Here is a 22,674-nt window from a genome sequence, read left to right as displayed (position 1 = left end):
ATGTTATACCCTCCTCCCACTCCCCTCCCTCCTCCCCTGTGTCATTCTTTTAAAGGCAGCAAATAGTTCTTGTGTGCATATTGGTTTGCTAATCCACAATTAGCAGATATGCTGACTTTATGACCCTGTACATATGCTTATTTAAACTTAATGAACTGAAGAGCACCAAAGTCTTGTTTCTCCTTGCCTTTCTCCTGCTGGTAGAAGGCACACTAGTGGAGTCCAGAGCTTCCTTAGAGAACCTTGAGTCTGCATCAGCTCAATTGGCTGTAATCAAGAAAGTCCCCTTCCCCTCTCTAGTCATTTTCTGCCTTCTGTGTAAGAGACTAGGATTTCAAGTGATCAAAGATGAGCTCTTGATACTTTTCAATTAATTATGCCCATGATTTTTCATCTACATCTTCCTATGTAATAAACTAGGTGGTTGAAATTTTAGAACATGTATTATCCTCTCACAGGATTTAATTTTGAATGGAAAACAAACTGTGCTCATGAATCTCTTATTTTTATTTAATTGGCTATCCCACAGGGGGAGAATTTTTGTTCTCAACTTGGAATCAAATGCTTTCTGAGGAGGTCCCTTCTAACCCTTTAGAAGCTGATTATTACTTACTTACTAGTATCTGTAAGCTCTGGGCTAGGCACTTACTTACACAGTCACCAGTGAGCAAATTAGACAAAGATTTCCACTTCACGTACCTTTGATTCCAGAGAAGGAAGAGGCACAGATTGCTAGTAAGCTTGCCAGGACAATTTCTGCTTACAGGTTAGTATTTGAGCAGACCACGATATGGGCAGGTAGACACAAGGACAAAATTTTTCAGTCAGGATACAGATGGGGTGAAGATGGTTGGAATAAGAAGGCTAGAAATATAAACATGTGTTGATACTATCAGATACATGGACTCTCCAGTCTGTCTTCCCTAAGGTGAAAATTCTAAATCAAAAGGAGGCCTGAGAAGCAAAGTTGATAGTGAGCAGTCTCCGACTTATAGTCACGGTATATGCCAATAACTCTCTTCAGGGTACATTTTGAGGAGACAGGAGTGTCTGGATGCTAGTCAGTATTTAAAATTGAAATAAATAAAATGTTTAATGAATTAAATAAGACAATAAAGGATATAAAATCACAAAAGAATACCTGTCACTGTCCTAAGAAGACCTGGTAATAACTGTCTTCAGATGCTGTTTCCCATATTCTCACAAGAATTCTTAATAGCCATTATATCAGAATGTGACCTCATTTGAAAGTAGGGTCACTAAAAATATTGCTAAGATGAGGTCACTGTGGAGTAAGAATAATGTCTGCTTGTGAGAATGTGGTATTCAGGTTCTAAAGACGGTCATTACCAGGTCTTCTTAGGACAGCAGTCTTTTTTTTTTTTTTATTCACTTTAAGTCCCACTCAATGCCCCCTCTTGGGCACCTCCCCTCCCCTTTCCTCTCCTTTTCTCCTCTGAGTGGGTGGGAAGCCCCTGGGAATCCTTCTACCCTGACACTTTAAGTCTCTTTGAAGCTAGGTGCTTTCTCTCACTGAGGCCACACAGGGCAGCCCTTCTAGTAGAGCATATCCCACATACAGGCAACAGCTTTCAGACAGCTCCCCTGCCCCCCACTACAGTGTTTTGGGATCTTCATGAAGGCAAAGCTGCACATTTCCTGCATATATTCAGGGAAGCCTAGGTCCAGCCTGTGTATGCTCTTTGGTTTGGTGGTTCAGATTCTGAGAGGCCCAAGGGGCCAAGTTAGTTGACTCTGTTGGTCTTCCTATAAATTTCCAAGTCCTCCAGGACCCACAATCCTTCCTCCTGTTCTTTTGTGAGTCCCCCAAGCTCCATCTACTGTTTGGTTGTGGGTGTCTGCATTTGTTAGCTGCTGGGTAGCATCTCTCAGAGGACAACCGGTTCCTGCCGACAAGCATAAGAGTATTATTAGTAATGTTAGTGATTGGCTCTTGCCCATGGGATGGGTCCTAAGTTGGGCCAGTTATTAGCTGGCCATTCGCTCAGTTTCTGCTTCATCTCCCCTTTGTGACAAGCATTCTTTAATGATGTGATTCTCTGTGCTTGTTACCATGTGAAGAAGACAGACTCCTCACATTGTGATACATAAGAATGGAAGGCAAGGCTCTGTTGCCAAGTTTTGGATGGGGCATGGCAGACTGGCCTGTCATGAAGTACAGGCAGTCTTTGGTTCTCTGTAATCTGCCCATATTCACCTTTGCCTATGATGGGCAATTTTCTGGTGATGAGTGGGCAACAGCCACAGGCATCATGTACTACTCACAAAGACCATGAAACCCATCAGAGAAAGGCTGCTCAGAAGAAACCGTTATCTCTGCCTCAGGAGGTTCTCAGTTTGGGGCATGTCTCAGAAATACCAAGACCCCACTGGAGCACAGACTAAAGTCAATCTCAGTTTCCTAGAGAGACTTAGTGAGGCTTCAACAGGAAGAGCTGTGAGCCAAGCTGTAAAAGGTGACCAGGAGAAATCTGCACAATGTTGGAGGCAAAGTCCACACTCAGAAGTGTGCAATGGAGCACATACACACACACACACTGAGGGTGGTGCAAAGGCATTAGAGGCTTTAAACACCTAGACAATGCTGCAGCAAGGGAGGAAAGATGATGAAGCAGGGCAAGATAGTTCTCAGCTGAGATACTATTAACTTCCAAGTCTCAGAAACGTTTATGTGACAAATGTCACTATGAAGTTGAAATAAAATTAAAATATAGTTCTATGAGTGATGTGCTATCTCTAAAGACTATATAGAAATCAGATGACACTGATTCAACTCCTTAACGTCTACTTGCTAAGAACAGCTTACCATTGATGTTAACATTCCGGGACTGCCATGGTCACCAGCACTCTGTTGATGCTAAACAAAAAATGTGTATCTCACAACCTTGGAAGCTAAAAGGTCAAAGTCACAGAGTCAGCAGATTTGGTTCCTGTGAGTGCCAAGGGCAGATCTGTTGCAAGCTTTCCACATGCATCTTGGTATTTCCTGGTTTATAGATGCCCTCTCTCTCTCTCACACACACACACACACATACACACATACACATTTCCTCTGTGTCTTTTACAAGGCCATCTCTTTTTTTTAACAACTTTATTTTACAAAACAAAGATAAATGTACAGATTTTAAGCATTTTTGCATAAAATTATACAACACATTTTTGTCAGTACTTTTTTCAGATTTTAAAATAATTTTTACATAAAACTGTATAAATATATTTTTAGTCAGTACTTGATATTTTTAAAGGTTTGATAGTATGCATTGAAAACTTAATAGTTACAATGAGCATAAAGTACATGTAAAAAAAATGTAACATGGAAATAGTCAAAGTTTTCTTGTATAAAGATTTTTTTGTTTTGTTTTATTTTGTTTTCTTTATTTCTTGGACTTCATAGAGTCTGTGAGTTGTTTCAGGGGTAGTGCGAGCCTCTGGGGTTAGCATCCCACTATCAGTGACTGCATATTATGTCTGTTCTTTTGTGACTGGGTTATCTCACTCAGAATGATATTCTCTAGGTGCAGCCATTTTCTTAAGAATTTGGTCAAGTCATTGTTTCTGGTGGCTGAGTAGTATTCCATTGTGTAAATGTACCACAATTTTTGTATCCATTCATCTTCTGAAGGGCATCTGGGTTCTTTCCAGCTTCTGGCTATTACAAATAGAGCTGCTATGAACATTGTGGTGCATATATCTTTGTTGTGTACTAAGGTGTCTCTGGGGTATATGCCCAGAAGTGGAATAGCTGGGTCTTCAGGTAGTATTATGTCCAATTTTCTGAGATAACGCCAGACTGACTTCCAGAGTGGTTGTATTAGTTTGCAACCCCACCAACAGTGGAGAAGGGTTCCTCTTTCTCCGCAACCTCGCCAGCATCTGTTGTCCTCTGAGTTTTGGATCTTGGCCAATCTGACTGGTGTGAGGTGGAATCTCAGGGTTATTTTGATTTGCATTTCCCTGATGGCTAAGGATGTCCAGCACTTCCTCAGATATTTCTCAGCCATTCGATATTCCTCAACTGAGAATGTTTTGTTTAGCTCTGTACCCCATTTTTAATAGGGTTATTTGATTCTCTGGAGTCTAGCTTTTTGAGTTCTTTGTATACCTTAGATATTAGGCCTCTATCTGATGTGGAGTGGGTAAAAATCTTTTCCCATTCTGTTAGCTGCCGTTTTGTTTTCTTGACAATGTCCTTAGCCTTACAGAAATTTTGCAATCTCATTAAGTCCCATTTGTTAATCTTTGAACTTAGAGCTTGAGCCATTGGTGTTTTGTTCAGAAAATTTTCTCCTGTGCCTATATGTTCTAAAGTTTTCCCTACTTTCTCATCTAATAGTTTCAGTGTATCTGGTTTAATATGGAGATCTTTGATCCACTTACACTTGAGCTTTGTACAAGGAGATAAGAAAGGGTCTATTTTCATTCTTTTGCATGCTGAGTGCCAGTTGGACCAGCACCATTTGTTGAATAGGCTGTCCTTTTTCCATTGAATGTTTACTGCTTCTTTGTCAAAAATCAGGTGACCATATATGTGAGGGCTCATTTCTGGATCTTCTATTCTATTCCATTGATCCACATGCCTATTTCTGTACCAGTACCATGCAGTTTTCAGCACAATTGCCTTGTAGTATAGCTTGAGGTCAGGGATAGTGATTCCCGCAGATGTTTTCTTGTTGTTGAGGATGGATTTAACTATTCTAGGTCTTTTGTTGTTCCATATGAAATTGCACATTGATCTTTCCAATTCCATGAAAAACTGTGTTGGAATTTTGATGGGGATTGCATTGAATCTGTAGATTGCTTTTGGTAGGATTGCCATTTTTAAAATGTTGATCTTTCCAATCCATGAGCATGGGAGATCTTTCCATTTTCTGAGATCCTCCTCAATTTCCTTCTTTAGAGGTTTGAAGTTCTTGTCGTACAGGTCCTTCACTTGCTTAGTTAGAGTCACACCAAGGTATTTCATAGTTTTTGTGACGATTGTGAAGGGTACCTTTTCCCTAATTTCTTTCTCCACATGTTTGTTTTTTGAGTATAGGAAGGCTACTGATTTGTTTGAGTGGGTTTTGTATCCAGCCACTTTGGTGAACTTGTTTATCAGCTGTAGGAGTTCTCTGGTGGAATTTTTGGGGTCACTTAAGTACACTATCATGTCATAGGCAAAGAGTGATGTTTTTATCTCTTCCTTTCTGATTTGTATCCCCTTGATCTCCTTTTGCTGTCTAATTGCTCCAGCTAGGACTTCCAGTACTATGCAGCCTTTTGCTGCATACAGGAAACTCATCTCAGAGACAAAGACAGACACTATCTCAGAGTAAAAGGGTGGGAAAAAAACTTCCAAGCAAACAGCCCCAAGAAGCAAGCTGGAGTGGCTATTCTAATATCAAATAAAGTAAATTTCCAACCAAAAGTTATCAAAAAAGATAAGGAAGGACACTTTTTACTCATTACCGGGAAAATGTGTCAGGAGGAACTCTCAATTCTTAACATATATGCTCCAAATAAAAAAGCACTCACATTCATAAAAGAAACCTTACTAAAGCTCAAAAAATACATTTCACCCCAAACAATAATAGTGGGAGACTTTAATACCCCACTCTCACCAATGGACAGATCATGGAAACAGAAACTGAACAAGGACACTGCAAAACTAGCAGAGACTTTGAACCAACTAGAATTAATAGATATATACAGAACATATCATCCTAAAGTAAAAGAATACACCTTCTTCTCAGCACCCATGGCACCTTCTCGAAAATTGACCACATAATTGGACACAGAATGAGCCTCAATCGATATAAGAAGATTGAAATACTCCCATGCCTCCTCTCAGATCACCATGGTCTACGCCTGGTCTTTAACAACAACAAAAACAACAAAAGCCTACGTACATATAGAAACTAAACAACGCTCTGTTATACGATAGCAGGGCCAAAGAAGAAATAAAGAAAGAAATTAAGGACTTTCTAGAATTCAAAAAAAAAAGAAAACACAACATACCCAAACCTATGGGATGCAATGAAAGCAGTATTGAGAGGAAAACTCATAGCCCTAAGTGCTTCCAAAAAGAAACTGGAGAGAGCTTACATCAGCAACCTGACAGCACAGCTAAAAGCCCTAGAACAAAAAGAAGCAGATATACCCAAGAAGAGAGGATAGCAAGAAATAATCAAAATTAGGGCAGAAATAGACCAAATAAAAACAAAAAGAACCATTGAAAAAATCAACAAAACCAAGAGTTGGTTCTTTGAGAAAATCAACAAGATTGATAAACCCCTAGCCAAACTAACTAGAGGGCAAAGAGAGAGTATACAAATTAACAAAATCAGAAAGGAAAGTGGAGACATAACAACTGAAACTGAGGAAATTCAAGAAATCATCAGATCCTACTACAAAAACTTATACTCCACAAAATTGGAAAATCTGGAGGAAATGGATGAATTCCTAGACAGATACAAGATCCCAAAGTTAAACCAGGACCAAGTAAACCATCTAAATAACCCTATAACACCTAAAGAAATAGAAGAAGTCATCAAAAGCCTCCCAACCAAAAAAAGCCCAGGTCCAGACGGGTTCAGTGCAGAATTTTATCAGACATTTATTGCAGATATAACACCAATACTCTCTGAACTATTCCAAAAGATAGAATCAGATGGAACACTACCTAACTCATTTTTCGAGGCTACAATAACCCTCGTACCTAAACCACACAAAGACCCTACAAGGAAAGAGAACTTCAGACCAATCTCACTTATGAACATTGACGCAAAAATAGTCAACAAAATCCTTGCAAACCGAATCCAAGAACACATCCAAACGATCATTCATCATGACCAAGTAGGCTTCATCCCTGGGATGCAGGGATGGTTTAATATAAGAAAATCCATCAACATAATCCACCATATAAACAAACTCAAAGAACAAAATCACATGGTCACCTCACTAGATGCTGAGAAAGCATTTGACAAAATTCAGCACCCCTTCATGTTAAAAGTCCTGGAAAGAACAGGAATCCACGGTCCATACTTAAACATAATAAAAGCAATATACAGCAAACCAACAGCCAACATCAAACCTAATGGTGGGAAACTTGAAGCAATCCCACTAAAATCAGGGACTCGACAAGGCTGCCCACTCTCCCCTACCTATTCAACATAGTACAAGGCCATCTTTATGTAAGAATAAGAATAGCAGCCATATTGTCTCAAGGCCTCTGATTCCCCATTGTGACTTCATCTTAGCAATATTTGCAATGTCCCTACTTCCAAATGAGGTCACATTATGATATAATAGCCATCAAGACTTCAACATATATTTTGTGGGTCACAGTTCAGATCATTGTGCTACACAAAAATTACAAGAATTCAAGCTCAGGTCTTTCACTTTGATATATAATGATTTTTAATACCAAAGTCACATAGACTCACAAATAACATGTGTGAGAGATGTCCTGATGGTGCTACAAACTCTATGTGAACTCTAAGCATCCTCCGCCACTGTTGCTACTGGCATACATTTTATTTGTATGTGCAATCCAGATGTCCACCCTGTTTCTACAAACACATGGGTTTTGCTTAGAACCTTTACCCACTCTAATAGTTTCACAAAAAAGAGCCCATTGCACTATATGGTATTAATTTTGCAATTGAATATGAGACATTCACATCTTAGGGCACAGTTTTTCACTGCAAAGATCCACAACCAGTGTCCCTAGTCTCTTCTTAGTTGTGGATCTTTGCACTACTTAGAATTGTCTCTTCCAGTCACATCCACATGCAGGCTCAGTCCCAGGTTGTTTGTCTGGACTCTACCCCACATTTGCGTTGCCTGTGTCCCTCTCAGAACACTCTGCAACAGAAGCTTGCTTCCACAACTCCCAAGTCCACCAGATGAGTGGTTATAGACAAACAATAGAAAGCCTATAGTTGGTTATGGGCAGAAAAGAAATGCAGAAACTGCACCAAATACTTATTACTAATTCACCATTCCCACATGCTCATAGAATTATTTTTGTAAGCCATCAGAATAGTGGCTACATTTTTTACATTACATTTTCTTACAGGATGCTATAAACTCAGAATATAACTAATCCTTAAAGTTGATCTCGTGAAAATGTAGAAAAATCTTCTCAGTGTAGCTTTATTGTGTTCAGAAGAGGATTTAGGCTCTAGTGTTTTTGTCTCTGGCTTTTACATGTTTCCAAAATGGTTATCTGAAGTTCCTAAGTAAATTTAGTGCTCTCTTCACAGGGACAGAATAGGCAGCAAAGCAAGGGCCCATGTACCAGAGTCTCTGCCAGCCACAGCACAGCTGCTGTAAGTCACACCAGCTAGCAGGGAAGCAGAACTCCGAGTCTTAGGAAAATCTGTTCAGATTCAGCTACAGTCAGTGGTGTGTGCTAAGCCTCTCTGGAGAGGCCCCAGGATTTCTTTATCCTGTGGTTAGTAACTCCATCTGGATATGTCTGGAATATTCAGTTATTTCTTCCCTTCAAAGGTTAAATTTAAAAACGAAATCCCATTAATGTAGCATATTATTAAGAGTTAGCTGGTTTATTTGTTTCTGTATTTATAAAACCAGGATAGTCAGACTTTGCCAGTGAAAGTTCTCAGATTATATCTCCTTTGGGAGTAACCTGGTGGTTTGAGTAATAAGTACCATTAGGAATGTCCTTTACATTAAGAGTATTCATAAATTTGTTCTTCTGGTTAGTGCACAAGTAAGAAAAGAACTTTCCTTATAGCAGTGGGCATGGCAGGAGAAAGCAAGCCTTTGCCATCTGAGACTCCTGTGACTAAAACTAACAAACGGTGAGCATTATTAACAAGCAGGATAATTATGTCTAGGTGAGAGAAAGCCTTAGGCATGACATAAAACCTTCCAGACAGCTCTCTAGAGAGAAAATACCATTAAAAGAAGCCTTAAAAACCACAGGAAATGAAGGACTGTAGTTGTGCATTTGCATACGCCCTTAGGAGTCTCTATGGTGCAAGCAAACATATCTGCACGGTAGTATTTAGAGGCTGCAGTAACATGCCTTACAGAGTAAAAATGCAACTCGGTCAGCTCTGACACACAGGACCAGAAACAGGTGAGGTGAGGGGCAGCCCTGCTCTACTGCTCCCTCGGCTGAGAAAGGGCTGCTTCTGCATGCTCTGTGTAGGAACAGTTTTGATCACAGCTTATGGTATCTCCCAAGAAGAGGGCACTTTGGGCCCCTCATAGCCCAGGACTGAAGCACACTAGTCTGTCGTGGGTTGGCCTAACAGCTGCTTCTCACTATCACACCACCCATCACCAAACAGCAGACCATGCCTGTTGGCCCTGCAACCCTCAATTTTGAAGCAGCCTCAAACATGATAGTTCACCCTCAAACTATCATGTTTTCTGACTTGCCAGTATGTTTCTGAATGTCTACAGAACATGAGAGCTCACATTTCACACTTCAGCAATTTATTTTATATCCTGACTTCTCTTATTCCTGGCACGAACCCCAACACTGTGGTGCTCAGGTTTCAGGAAACATTTGAATCATGTAAGTGCTTTCTTTATACATACATGATGGCTCCCCTGACCCACTCCAACATTTTAACAGGTCTGTGATAGAACCAACAAATCTATTTCAATAATCTCCCTGGCTTCCCATATCACCAATTCAAATGTCTTTATGAGAAACACTAAATTCCACTAAGTCACAGAATAAAAATTTAGTAAATATTTAATAAGTGCTACATGCTTATTTGTAAATCACTAATATAGGTGCTGGCTAGAGAGTTCAGCAGAGAAGGATTGGCTACCAGTGATCCTTGACTTGGATCCCTAGAACTTTCACACATGTGCTATAGCCCCCATACTCCCAAATGCAAATACATACATATACACATACTTACATGCACACACAAAATAAATTAATAATGATGTAATCTTTAAGTCACTAGATCTATAAACATTGCTTTTACCTGCACACAACAGAAACCCCAGTCAAAAAAAAAGCTTAAATATAAAGGCACAAATTAGCTTACACAGTAGCAACAGCAATGAAATCTAGAGTTTGCTTGCTTTGGTGGCCTAACAAAACCATCAAGTACCCAGGTATTTCCTGTCCTCTTTCCAGAGCTCCCCTTTGCTTCGTGTTCACAAGGTAAGCTCAATAGTTTTATGTACCACACAGCATAACGACAGAAGAAAAGGATGTTTCTTCATGCCATCCTTCCTCTTGAGGCCGGGGTCCTCGAAGCAAGTTTTCTTCCCTAGAATTGTTTCACATATTTCTATCAAACCTCACATACCTCAGCCCAAATAAAAAGGCTAACATAGAGGACACAAGGGACATTAGGAATTTAGGAATGCTTTTAACAATGTCCACCACAATGAAAACACCCCCTTCAAAAAAGTAATCTTAGCAGGGGGCTTGATATCATTTATAAGCATCTGTCTAGAACTGAACACTAGAAAGCCCCTTTTGTTCTTGGCAACCCAGGTAGCAGATTGCCTAGTGACCGCAAGAAGCATTAGCTCAAAGAAGCTAATGAGCAAGTCATTGCTAGGCTACACATCCCCATCAGCAGGCCTGGCATCCTCTCCCACTCTGTCCCTGACTCACACACCTGATTCAGGGGAGCATTGTCAGTGTGCTGCAGTTTTAGAGGAATGTGCTTATATTCCATTTGGTAACTTTCCAGGAGAACATTTTGAGCCAAATGAGTAGTAGGCTGAATCTGACTTAGCACAGCCTTCTTCTTTTTCTTAGATGTACAAGCAATAGAAAGGACCAATGCTGCCTGGACCAAGGTTGTTTTATTTTGCTCTGGACTGACCTACAACTTTATAGTTTTCTACTGAACTTTGACAGAACATGGAAATTAGTCAACTATAATTACTTAACACCCTACTATGTACCATGTGCCCTTCTGGGTGCTGAGGATACTGTGGAAAGTGAGAGAATTCATTTCTAGTGACAGAGGACAGAAAATAAATGAAGTGGATGAAGAGACAGCTTATTGCTTTTGCAGAGGATTCCCGTTCAGTTCCAAGCACCCATATGAAAGCCAACAACCATCTGTAACTCCAGTTCCAGAGCGTCCAACAACTCTTCTGGCTTCCACAAACACTACATACATATTATGTACAGACATTCATGAAGGCAAAAATGTCTATACACATAAGATAATAACAATAATAATAATAATAATCTGTGTTTTAAAAGAAAGAAGTTAAGCCCAATGCAAGGTAAGATATGTTTATAAAGTTCTTTGGAGAGAATGAACTGTGGTCTCATGATAGCAACTAAGCAGAAAGGAGTCTGAACTGGGAAAACTGTCTTTGAGACCTATTGAATGGCAGCCATTCAGTCACTATAAGAAAATCGCATGCAGCAGAAGGATCTGCAATAGCTTGGTGTCAAAGGAAACCCAGGAAAATGGAAAAGGGTAGGAACGGGGAGGGGGCCATGAGCAGGGTTCTTACTCTCAGAATGGATAAGTCAAGACAGAGAGGATTTTAAGTGGATAAGTGCTGTTATTTACAGTTTAGACAAAAATCACCCTAGGGGATGGGAAGATTAACTAGTGGGGCCCAGAGCTCAGATTCCCAGAACCCAGGACAAATAAAAGCCAGGTGTGGTGACAGAGTCTGAGATCCTAGGGCTGGAGCACACTGAGCCAAGGAAGTTTGTTATGGGTTCACTTCTAAGACATGCTTAATGAGATTTTTCAGTTTCTTGTGTCCCTGAACAATAAATTAGACATGTGGGGCATGATAGAAAGAGAAAGAGAAAATGGCATTCACCACAGTAAAAGGTAAAAGGCACATGTGCCTGCTGAATTCTGGTCCTTTGTAGATTGTTTACATATGATCTACCTTCTCTTCACATATCACAGACAAGCTTTGTTTGCTACATATAGTCCTGGTAAGAAAGGGTTGCCACATGCTTCATACACTTATCATATGTCTCTCTCACCCTGAGCCTGGAGGTAGGAGGCACAGGCAACCTCTCTCAGACATACAAAGAACCCTCTGTCAGGTCTTTACTTTCTGATGCTTGGCAAGAAGCAAGTTGAAAGTCATTGTGCTTTAAGCTGTTTGCAGGGGAACCCCATAAAGAAAACTGTTCAGTCACTGTGCTTCCTGTTTCTTGTTATTGTGACTCAGCACTTCACAGAAGCCTTCAGCTCTGCTTGGTTCCTCTCAAAGGTCCCATGAGTCCCAAGTTCCTTATGAGTAGTTTGTTCCCAGGACAATAGAGAAGCCACAGGTAATGCTTGCTTCCTATTTACTCTCCCATACACACTGAGCTGTCTCTCACCCTAAGCCATTGAGACCTTCTGACTCAGGTTACATCTCCCAAGAACTGGACATGGCCTTCCAAAGCCATTTAGAGCAAAGCAAGGCCTTCGTGTACTAAAGCAAGTCCCAGAGCAGGCCACCTGCTGCCTACAGGAAGCCCTCCCAGCCCAGGAATAAACTCTTCCCAAGAGAACAAGTGGCAGGTACATTATAACATCAGTGTACTTACAAACTCACACATTGCCTTAAACACAACACACACACACACACACACACACACACAGACACACACACAGACACACACACAGACACACACACACACACACGGCTCCAGAGTTTCTCATAGGATGTGTGCTTCTCTCTCCAGGTCTTATAGGAACTCTCTCAGGTTGGGAAAAGGGTAATCATGCTAATGCAGCATTTCTGTCAAAACTATTATCAACCCAGAAATTCCACCCCAGAGACCTGAATCATTCAGGTCCTTTGGCTCTGTTTGTCTCAGCTGATTCATGTCTCTTCAAGGCAGAGGTAGATCAGCTGTCATGGTTGCAAGAGAAAACCACTGACATGCGCCCTCCCACACACAGAGAGAGACAGACAGACAGAGACACAGAGACAGAGACACAGAGACAGAGAGAGAGACAGAGAGAGTCCAGAGCAGGGAGAGAATGAAGCAGAAAGATGTAGCTGACAGGAGAGGAACCTGTGGACTGGTTTAGGGCAGAAGAGGCAGTGAGAAGGGTCAGAATTCTAGTGTGGACTTTGAAACCAGGCACAGTGAATAGACAGTGAAGGAGTCTGGAGGCCAGCATGGGCTTTGATTTGTAACCACAGGTATAACCAAGGGAAGTGGTTCTTTCTGGCAGGTAGACTCCCATTTTACTGGTTTCTAAGAATTGTTGCTCATATAGTCCAGCTTTGGCAGAGCAAAGATTGTCATTTTGGGTTGAGCCACTGCCTTTAGGGGAATTGGGGTTCCTTTTGGATCTGGCAGTGGTTACATTAGTTCTCCAGGTTCTTTCTCTTTTAAAATCTCGAGTTCTCAAGGTGGCTAAAGCTGTTTGGGTCACTGAAGCCCCATCTGGAGCTACTATGGTCTTGGGGCAGCCTCAGCAGTGATTCTGCAGTCACTGGGACTCCATAAATATATTCCATAAAAATATATTCCATAAAATATATTTTATGGAATATAGGGAAAATATATTCCATAAAACCAAGGGCTGTTCCAGAATACCAGATTCCTCTGTATTATATGCCAGTCCCTGGGCATCTAGTCAATGGCAAGGAGGCATCTGGGATTGGATAGAGCTGAGGATGATAATGAAATAAAATAGAGGCCCAGGTGGACTGTAGGGTAGAGTAGAGCCAAGATGGATAATTCAGCTCTTTTCTATGTAAGTGATGCTTGTGAAGATGTAATGTCAGCCTATAACCTGCTCAGACCACAGAATCTGTAACAGGTTCTTCTCCCTCTTTCATAGATACCTACTGAGACACTGTAAGTCTGTAGCTGACAGACAATCCCAATGGAGTGCCTATATGCATCTGGCATCTATAAGGTTGCTGGGAACTGTGGTCTTGTTAGCCCCTTCCTCAAACTCAGCAATGCTGAAAATGCCTTCTTCCCATGACACATGTGCATGCACATACATGGCACACATCATGTCACCCAATCATACTGTCCTCCCTAAGTCATCTATTGCCAAATTTTCAGATAACATCTAATGCTCTATATCTAGATTCTAGATACATCTCAGTCTAACCAATGGGCAACTCTCTCTCTCTCTCTCTCTCTCTCTCTCTCTCTCTCTCTCTCTCTCTGTGTGTGTGTGTGTGTGTGTGTGTGTGTGTGTGTGTGTGTGTATATTCACTATCTCAATTATTTTTCCTACATCTAGTGTTTTCTTAATTGCAACTTTGATTAAAGAAACCATTGTTTATTAAACACAGATTAGAACCTGTAAAATAACTGCCTTTCAAAAACTCATTTCCAATCTTTCTATCTTCTAAGTGATCAATCTCTATGATGTCTGTCCTCCCCTTGTGTCCAGAATCACCACCTTAATCTTGTGTTTCAGATACATCGATGTCTCTATTTCTTATCTACTACCATGTAGCAAAGTCTGTCAAAATACAGTAGCATAAAACACCAAATAATTCCCCACAGTTTCTGCAGACTGGCAGTGTAGAGTGGTTCTCTAGGTGATTTAGGCTCAGGTGGTCGTACAAGGTTATATAGTTGATTATCATCCAAAGGCTGGGAAGTCTCTCTTGACATGCATAATCTCACTAATGGATTCCTGGGGAAACCCCTCAGTTCCAGGCTGCCTGATTCATCAGTCTTTTCACAGTCATATAAACTATTTTTAAATCACAAAAATCTGTCCATTTGTCATTGTTTCAGTCAGTGAAAGAGACAGGGTGCCGTGATGAGTCCTCCAGGATGTTCTCATTTTAAAGAAGGAAGGATAGACAAGTTCATGTGGTAAACACCTCATTTTTTGCCCTCTGTTTCTTCTGTTTGAAATATAAACACAGTTCAAGGTGGTACAAGTACCTTCAGGCTGCAGGTCAAGGTATACTCCATGGTGGTAAGTATTCCAAGGGAGCCTGCCTCTTTGAGAGCTTTTCGGTCTAATATATCACTGCTGGGCCAGTCCTGCTAGACTTCTGCTTACATAGCCCCAAATCACTATTTGCTTATGTTATTCTTTGGAGTACTTACTATGCACACCTGCATACAACACTAACTGACACTTGAAGTCTTCAGAACTCATCCAAGCTCACACTGAAATACACCTCTAAATGAGTGCTCTTGAAGAAGCTCTGGGTGTTAAACAAAAGACCCAGGGAACATAAGGCCCCCTTACAGGACTTCAGCATAATGAAAGTCCCCAGGAAATTTAATAGCATTGCAGACTAGCTAACTGTTAATATAATTCCACTAAATAAATTTAATGAAATTGTAGCCTTTAAAGATAACGGTCAGAAATCTGTGACCTGTACTCAGGAATAAAATAATCAAGTGAGGTAGTCACGTGTCCAGAATGACTTTGGGCAATTGTTTACCTACTCTATAAGCTGTTTTCCTTTTCTGTGAAGTTAATATACTACTGTTAAACACTAATAAGGTAAAGAATGATGTAAGTCACCAAGAGAAAGACATTGTATACAATGTTGTACAGTTTTGTTTGGATATAAGATTCTTTTGTAGTGGCCATTTTACTTACTATTACAAAACAGATCTTCATAGAAACCCTGCAAACACTCCTGTGTGTGTGATAGTGTGTGTGTGTGTGTGTGTGTGTGTGTGTGTGTGTGTGTGTGTGTGTGTGTGTGTGTGCGCGCGCGCGCACGCTCGAGCACGAGTTGGACAGAGGTTGACATAATGTTTGTTTCTCCCTCTCTCTTTATGATTATTTCTGTTCTTTTTTTTTCCCCTCTCTTTTTTAAATTGGATATTTTATCTATTTGCATTTCCAGTGTTTTCCCCTTACCTGGTTTTCTGTCTGCAAATACCCTATCCTATCCTCACTCCCCCTGCTTCTATGAGGGTGCTCCCCCCACATCCAACCACTCCCTCCTGCCTCACTAACCTGGGATTCCCTTACACTTGGGCATCAAGCTTTCTCAGGACCAAGGACCTCTTTTCCCACTGACAAGGCCATCTTCTGGTACAAATGCAGCTGGAGCCATAGATGAGCTCATCTGTACACGGTGAATGGTGGTTTAGTTCCTGAGAGCTCTGAGGGGTCTGGCTGGTTATATTGTTTTTCCTATGGGTTGCAAACCCCTTCAGCTCCTTCAGTCCTTTCTCTAACTTCTCCATTCGGGACTCAATGCTCAGTACAATGGTTGACTGCCAGAACCAGCCTCTGTATTTGTCAGGATCTGGCAGAGTTTCTCAGGAAGCAGCTATATGAGGCTCCTGTCAGCATGCACTTCTTGGCATCTGCAAGTGTCTGGGTTTGGGGTCTGCATATGGGGTGGATACTCAGGTGGGGCAGGCTCTGGATGGCCCTTCCTTCAGTCTCTGCTCCACACTTTTTCTCAGTATTTCCTCCTATGAGTATGTTGTTCCCCTTCTAAGAAGGACTGAAGCATACACACACATTGGTTTTTCTGCTTCTTGAGCTTCATGTGGTCTGTGAATTGTATCTTAGGGATTCCCAGGTTTGGACTAATTTCCACTTATCAGTGAGTACATACCATGAATGCTCTTTTGTGAATGGGTTACCTCTCTCAGGATGACATTTTCTAATTTTATCCATTTTCCTAAGAATTTTATGAAGTCATTGTTTTTTAAAGCTGAGTAGTACTCCATTGTGCAAATGTACCACACTTTCTATAACCATTCCTCAGTTGAAGGACATCTGGATTTTTCTGGCTATTATAAATAAGGCGGCTATTAACATAGTGAAGCATGTGTCCTTGTTATTTGTTGGAGCATCATTTGTTTATATACTCAGGAGTGGTATAGCTGGGTCCTCATGTAGTACCATGTCCAATTTTCTGAGGAGCTACCAGACTAATTTCCAGAGTGTTAGTACCAGCTTGCAATTTCACCAGCAATGGAGGAGTGTTCCTGTTTCTCCACATCCCCGCCAGCATCTGCTGTCATCTGAGTTTTTAATCTTAGCCATTCTGACTGGTGTGAGGTGGGACCTCAGGGTTGTTTTGATTGGCATTTCCCTGATGTCTAAGGATGTTGAACATTTCTTTAGGTGTTTCTTAGCTATTCGGTATTCCTCAGTTAAAAATTCTTCCTTTAGCTCTATACCATATTTTAAAATAGGCTTATTTGGTTCTGTAGAGTCAGTTTTTTTTTTAGTTCTTTGTATATATTAGACATAAGCCCTCTATCAGACATAGTATTGGTAAAGATCTTTTCCCAATTTGTTGTTTGCAGTTTTGTCCTATTGACAGTGTCCTTTGCCTCACAGAAGCTTTGCAATTTTATGAGATCCCATTGTTTGATTGTTGGTCTTAGGGCAAAAACTATTGGTGTTCTGTTCAGAAATTTTCCCCTGTGCCTATGTGTTCTAAGCTCTTCCCCACTTTCTCTTCTACTAGTTTCAGTGTACTTGGTTTTATGGAAGTCCTTGATCCAGTTGGACTTGATCTTTGTAAAAGAAGATGAGAATGGATTTGCATCCTTCTGCATGCTGACCTCTGAACCAGCACCATTTGTTGAAAATACTGTTCTTTTCCACTGAAATGTTTGCAGCTCTTTTATCAAAGATCAAGTGACCATAGGTGTGTGGGTTCATTTCTGTGTCTTCAATTTTATTTCACTGATATACCCCCTTGTCTCTGTTCCAATACCATGCAGTTTTTTATTACAATTGCTCTGTAATACAGCTTGAGGTTGGGAAGCTCTTTTTGAGCCCAGAAATTCTTTTACTGTTGAGAATAATTTTTGATATCCAGGGTTTTTTTGTTATTCCAAATAAATTTGCAAATTGGTCTTATAACTCTATGAAGAATTGATTGGAATTTTGATGGTGATAGAATTGAATCTGTAGATTGCCTTCAGCAAGATGGCCATTTTTACAATGTTGATCCTTCCAATCCATGAGCATGGGAGATGTTTCCATCTTCTGAGATCTTCTTCAATTTCTTTCTTTAGAGACTTGAAGTTCTTGTAAGACAGATCTATCACTTGCTTGGTTAGAATTACAACAAGGTATTTTACATTGTTACTATTGTGAAGGGTATTATTTCCCTAATTTCTTTTTCAGCAAGTTTATCCTTTGAGTAGAGGATGGCTACTGATTTATTTGAATTGATTTTATATCCAGCCACTTTGCTGAAGTTGTTTATTAGGTTTAGGAGTTATCTGGTGAAATTTTTGTGGTCACTCCAGTATACTATCATATCATCTGCTAATAGTGATATTCTGACTTCTTCCTTTCCAGTTTAGATTTTTTTGACCTCCTTTTGTTGTCTAATTTCTCTGGATAGGACTTCCAGTACTATATTGAATAGATTGGGAGAGAATGAGCAGCATTGTCTAGTCCCTGATTTTAGTGGGATTGCTTCCAGCTTTTCTTTATTTAGTTTGATGTTGGCTACTGGTTTGCAGTATATTGCTTTTACTATGTTTGTGTATGAGCTTGAATTCCTGATCTTTTTAAGACTTTTAGCATGTAGGGGTGTTGTTCTTGGTCAAACGTTTTCTCACCATCTAATGAGATGGTTATGTGGATTTTTTTTTTAGTTTATTTATATAGTGGGTTATATTGATGGATTTTTCATATATTGAACCATCCCTGCATCCCTGGGATAAAGCCTACTCAATCATTATAAATGATTGTTTTGATGTATGGTTAGATTTGGTTTGCAAGAATTTTATTGAGTATTTTTGAAATGATATTAATAAAGGAAATTTGTCTGAAGTTTTCTTTCTTTGTTGGGTCTTTGTGTGGTTTAGGTAAAAGCACAATTGTGGGTTCAAAGAAGGAATTGTGTATTGTTCCTTCTGTTTCTATTTTGTGGAGTAGTTTGAAAAGTAATAGTATTAAGTCTGTTTTGGAGAAGATACCATTAGGTGCTGAAAAGAAGGTATATTCTTTTGTTTTAAGATGAAATGTTCTTAGATATCTGTTAAATCTATTTGGTTTATAACTTGTTAGTTTCATTGTGTCTCTGTTTAGTTTGTGTTTCCATGTGTTGATGAGAGTGGGGTGTTGAAGTTTCCAACTATTACTGTGTGTAGTGCAATGTATGCTTTGAGATTTAGTAAAGTTTCTTTTATGAATGTGGGTCCCTTGCCTTTGGAGTACAGATGTTCATAACTGAGAATATATCTTGATAGGTTTTTGCTTTGATGAGTATGAAATGTCCTTCCTCGTGTTTTTGATAACATTTTGTTGAAAGTCGATTTTATTCGATATTAGAATGGCTACTCCAGCATTTTTATCGGGACCAATTCCTGGGAATTTTTTTTCTTCTTCTGACTCTGAGGCAGTGTCTGTCTTTGTCACTGAAATGTGTTTCCTGTACACAGCAAAATGCTGGGTCCTGTTTACATATCCAGTCTGTTAGTCTGTGTGTTTTATTCGGAAAATGAGTCCATTGATATTAAGAGATGTTAAGGAAAAGTAATTGTTGCTCCCTGTTATATTTGTTCTCAGAGGTGAAGTATGTTTGTGTGGCTATCTTGTTTTTGGTTTGTTGAAAAGATGATTACTTTCTTGCCTTTTCTAAGATATAGTTTACCTCCTTGTGTTGGAGTTTTCTATCTATTTCTATCTAAAGGATATCTATATCCTTAGTGGGGCTTTATTTTTGAAAAGATATTGTATAAATTTGGTTTTGTCACAAAATATCTTGGTTTCTCAACCTATGGTCATTGAGAATTTTACTGGGTATAGTAGTCTGGGCTGGCATTTGTGTTCTTTTAGGGTCTCTAGGACTTCTGCCAAAGATGTTCTGGTTTTTAGAGTCTCTGGTTAGAAGTCTCATGTGATTCTGATAGGTCTGCCCTTATATGTTACTTGACCTTTTCCCCTAACTGCTTTTAATGTATTTTCTGTCTTTTGTGCATTTGGTGTTTTGATTATTATATGATGAGAAGAATTTTTGTTCTGGTCCAATCCATTTGGGGTTCTGTAGGCTTCTTTTATGTTCATGGAATCTCTTTCTTTAGCTTAGAAAGTTTTCTTCTATAATTTTGTTGAAGATATTTACTGGCCCTTTAGGTTGGGAATCTTTGCTCTCTTCAAAACCTATTATTCTTAGGTTTGGTCTTCTCATTGTATACTGGATTTCTTGGATGTTTTGCATTAGGAGCTTTCTGTATTTTGCATTTTCTTTTGAGTGTTGTTTCAATGTATTTTATGGTATCTTCTGCACATGAGATTTTTTTTCTTCTATCTCTTGTATTCTGTTGGTGATGCTTGAACCTATGACTCCTGATTTCTTTCTTAGATTTTCTATCTCCAGGACTATCTCTCTGTGTGGTTTCTTTATTGTTTGTATTTCCATTTTTAAATGCTGGATGGTTTTGTTCAATTCCTTCAACTATTTGGTTGCGTTTCCCTGTAATTCTTTAAGGGATTTTTGTGTTTACTCTTTAAGGGCTTCTATCTGTTTACCTGTATTCTCCTGTATTTCTTTAAGGGAGTTATTTATGTCCTTTTTAATGTCCTTTATTATCATCATTAGATGTTATATTAAATCAAAACTTTGCTTTCCCAGTGTATTGGGGTATCCAGGACTTGCTGTAGTGGATAAACTGGGTTGTAATGACACCAAATAGCCTTAGTTTCTGTTGCTTAGTTTCTTGTGCTTGCTTCTTACCATCTCTTTATCTTTTGTGTTAGTTGGTCTTGCTATCTCTGACTGGAGTCTGTATCTACATGGGCCTGTGAACTTAGGAGTGACAGTGCTCATGGGAGACCAGCTCTCTCCGGGCAGGATTTGGGTCTGGATAGCTGTGCCACAGTGTGAACTCCGGGGAGTATATGAAGGCTGGAAGGATCCTGTTTCCAGTTGCTTTTTGGTTCCTGAGCCCTATGGTCTCCTGGTGGGTCCTTCTTTGTCTAGTTATTGGAACAAAAGTATTCGTCTCACCTGTGAATTTAAGAGTGACAGCACTTCTGGGAGACCAGCTCTCTCTGTGTGGGTATAAGTTCTCTTTCTCAGTCATCTTCCCCCATATATTTTGAGACAGAATCTCTCACTGAATATGGAGCTCATAGATTTGGCTAAGCTGGCTGGGATCTGCCTTTCTCTATTCTCCCCAGGGCTAAAGTCGCAGGTGCATCCCACTGTGTCTGGTCTTGTATGGGTGTTCTAAAGATATGAGCATGGGTCCTCATGTTTGCATGGCCAGTATCTTACCTACTGGGTGATCTCTTATGTTCCCAATTTGGTATTTTTAATGTTGTATATAAAAATTTGAATTTTTAGGTTAAAATAGAATTGTATACAAGGGTATATAAAGTCATAATTCACAGAAGAAGGCTTTTTCTCATCTTGGCCAAGGTGCCTCTTCATAGCAATTGAATGATGACTGTGACAAAACCATGTTCACTCTAGTAACATTATGGTGTGTCCTTCTTCTGACTAGGGGTTTACCCTTTCTTCCTGCCATGCCAAGCAAACAGACAAGTCAACTAGAAGACAGGCTGAATAACCAGGAACACACCATAGCCTTTCTCCTTGAGCAGGCCTTCCGCATCAAGGAGGACATCACTGCTTGCCTCCATGGAAGCCAGGGCTTTCGAAAAGAAGAATCACTTGCCAGGAAGTTACTAGAAAGTCACATACAGACCATCACCAGCATCGTCAAGAAACTCAACAAAAACATTGAGGTACATCTGTTTCCATGTCTTGCCATCACCACCCAACAAAGAATACTGACCGTCAAAATTATTTTTTTCAATTAGAAATGTGCTGCAGCTATTGATGCAGAGGAGTTAAACTTTAGACAGCTTGCTATGATAAAAAGTAATGAAAGCAAAACTTTCCTTAGAAAATACTGTATATCTCGTATGAGACAGTAAAGACTTAATATGTCAAATTTTGTGCTCATAGGTTTTATTAGTCTAAGTCCATAAGGCTGACATAAGTTGAAGTAGAGCTTTGTGGGTGCATCAACTAACAATCCAACAATGGTCCACTGCCCAGTCTTCTCTTATCTCTGCCCATGCCAACCTTCCTGCTAACTTCAGCCTAACTATCTTTCTGTAGACAGCCCTATGAATGTTCTGCATTTTCTTGAAGTTTCTGCTCAAATGCCACCCTGTATGTTAGCACTTCCATCACCCCAGAGTATTCCATGCTCACTGCAACAGTCACAGCCTCTCTTAAACTTTGTTTTTATCCATAGTTCTCACAACTTAGCCTGGTACTATATGTTTGTTTTCCTTCCACAGTATAATCTCCACGAGGCTTAGATTTAGTTTAGTTCACTACGAAGTCACACACCAGACACCCCCCCCCAAAAAAAATGTTCTTTCTGTTTTGTTTGAGACAGGGTTTCTCTGTGAAGCTTTGTCTAAAAATGATTTTTTATTTTTTGTCAAATAAAAATTGTACACTAAATAAAACACTTTTCAATTACAGACCTTCTTTTTAAGAGTTCTAAGGTGCTTACACATCATAAGTCTACACAAATGGTGTTTGGGCAAGGGATCCAGAAAGTATAGTCCAGGCAAAAGTTCTGAACTTGTACAACTATGAAAACTGACAACAATGTACTGCTCTGCACTTCCCCTCATCAAGTACCAGTGAAATTCTGGAATAGATTTATTTTTAATAGAAAGAAACCAGACAATGCCCATGAAAACTCAGTACAAGTGGCTCATGAGCTCCTGTAAGTCTGCATGTAGGTCTAGTGGACTCTACAATGCCACTGAGAGG

The 22,674-nt window shown here is 39.9% G+C and overlaps 1 protein-coding gene across 1 annotated transcript in view; it reads left to right on the top strand.

Annotated features, from left to right (window-relative positions):
* FAM81B (family with sequence similarity 81 member B) overlaps positions 1–22,674 on the top strand; it is a gene marked incomplete at its 3' end in the record, with an annotated part of 62,095 nt that overhangs the window by 5,010 nt on the left and 34,411 nt on the right. The window contains exon 3 of the mRNA XM_080925339.1: positions 21,380–21,623. Coding sequence (XP_080781465.1) covers positions 21,380–21,623 — 244 coding nt within the window. The remainder of the gene's footprint in view (positions 1–21,379; positions 21,624–22,674) is intronic.

The sequence above is a fragment of the Micromys minutus genome, assembly GCF_963924665.1.
Source record: "Micromys minutus genome assembly, chromosome: 11".
Lineage (NCBI taxonomy): Eukaryota > Metazoa > Chordata > Mammalia > Rodentia > Muridae > Micromys > Micromys minutus.
This window is presented reverse-complemented; position numbering and strand designations above follow the sequence as displayed.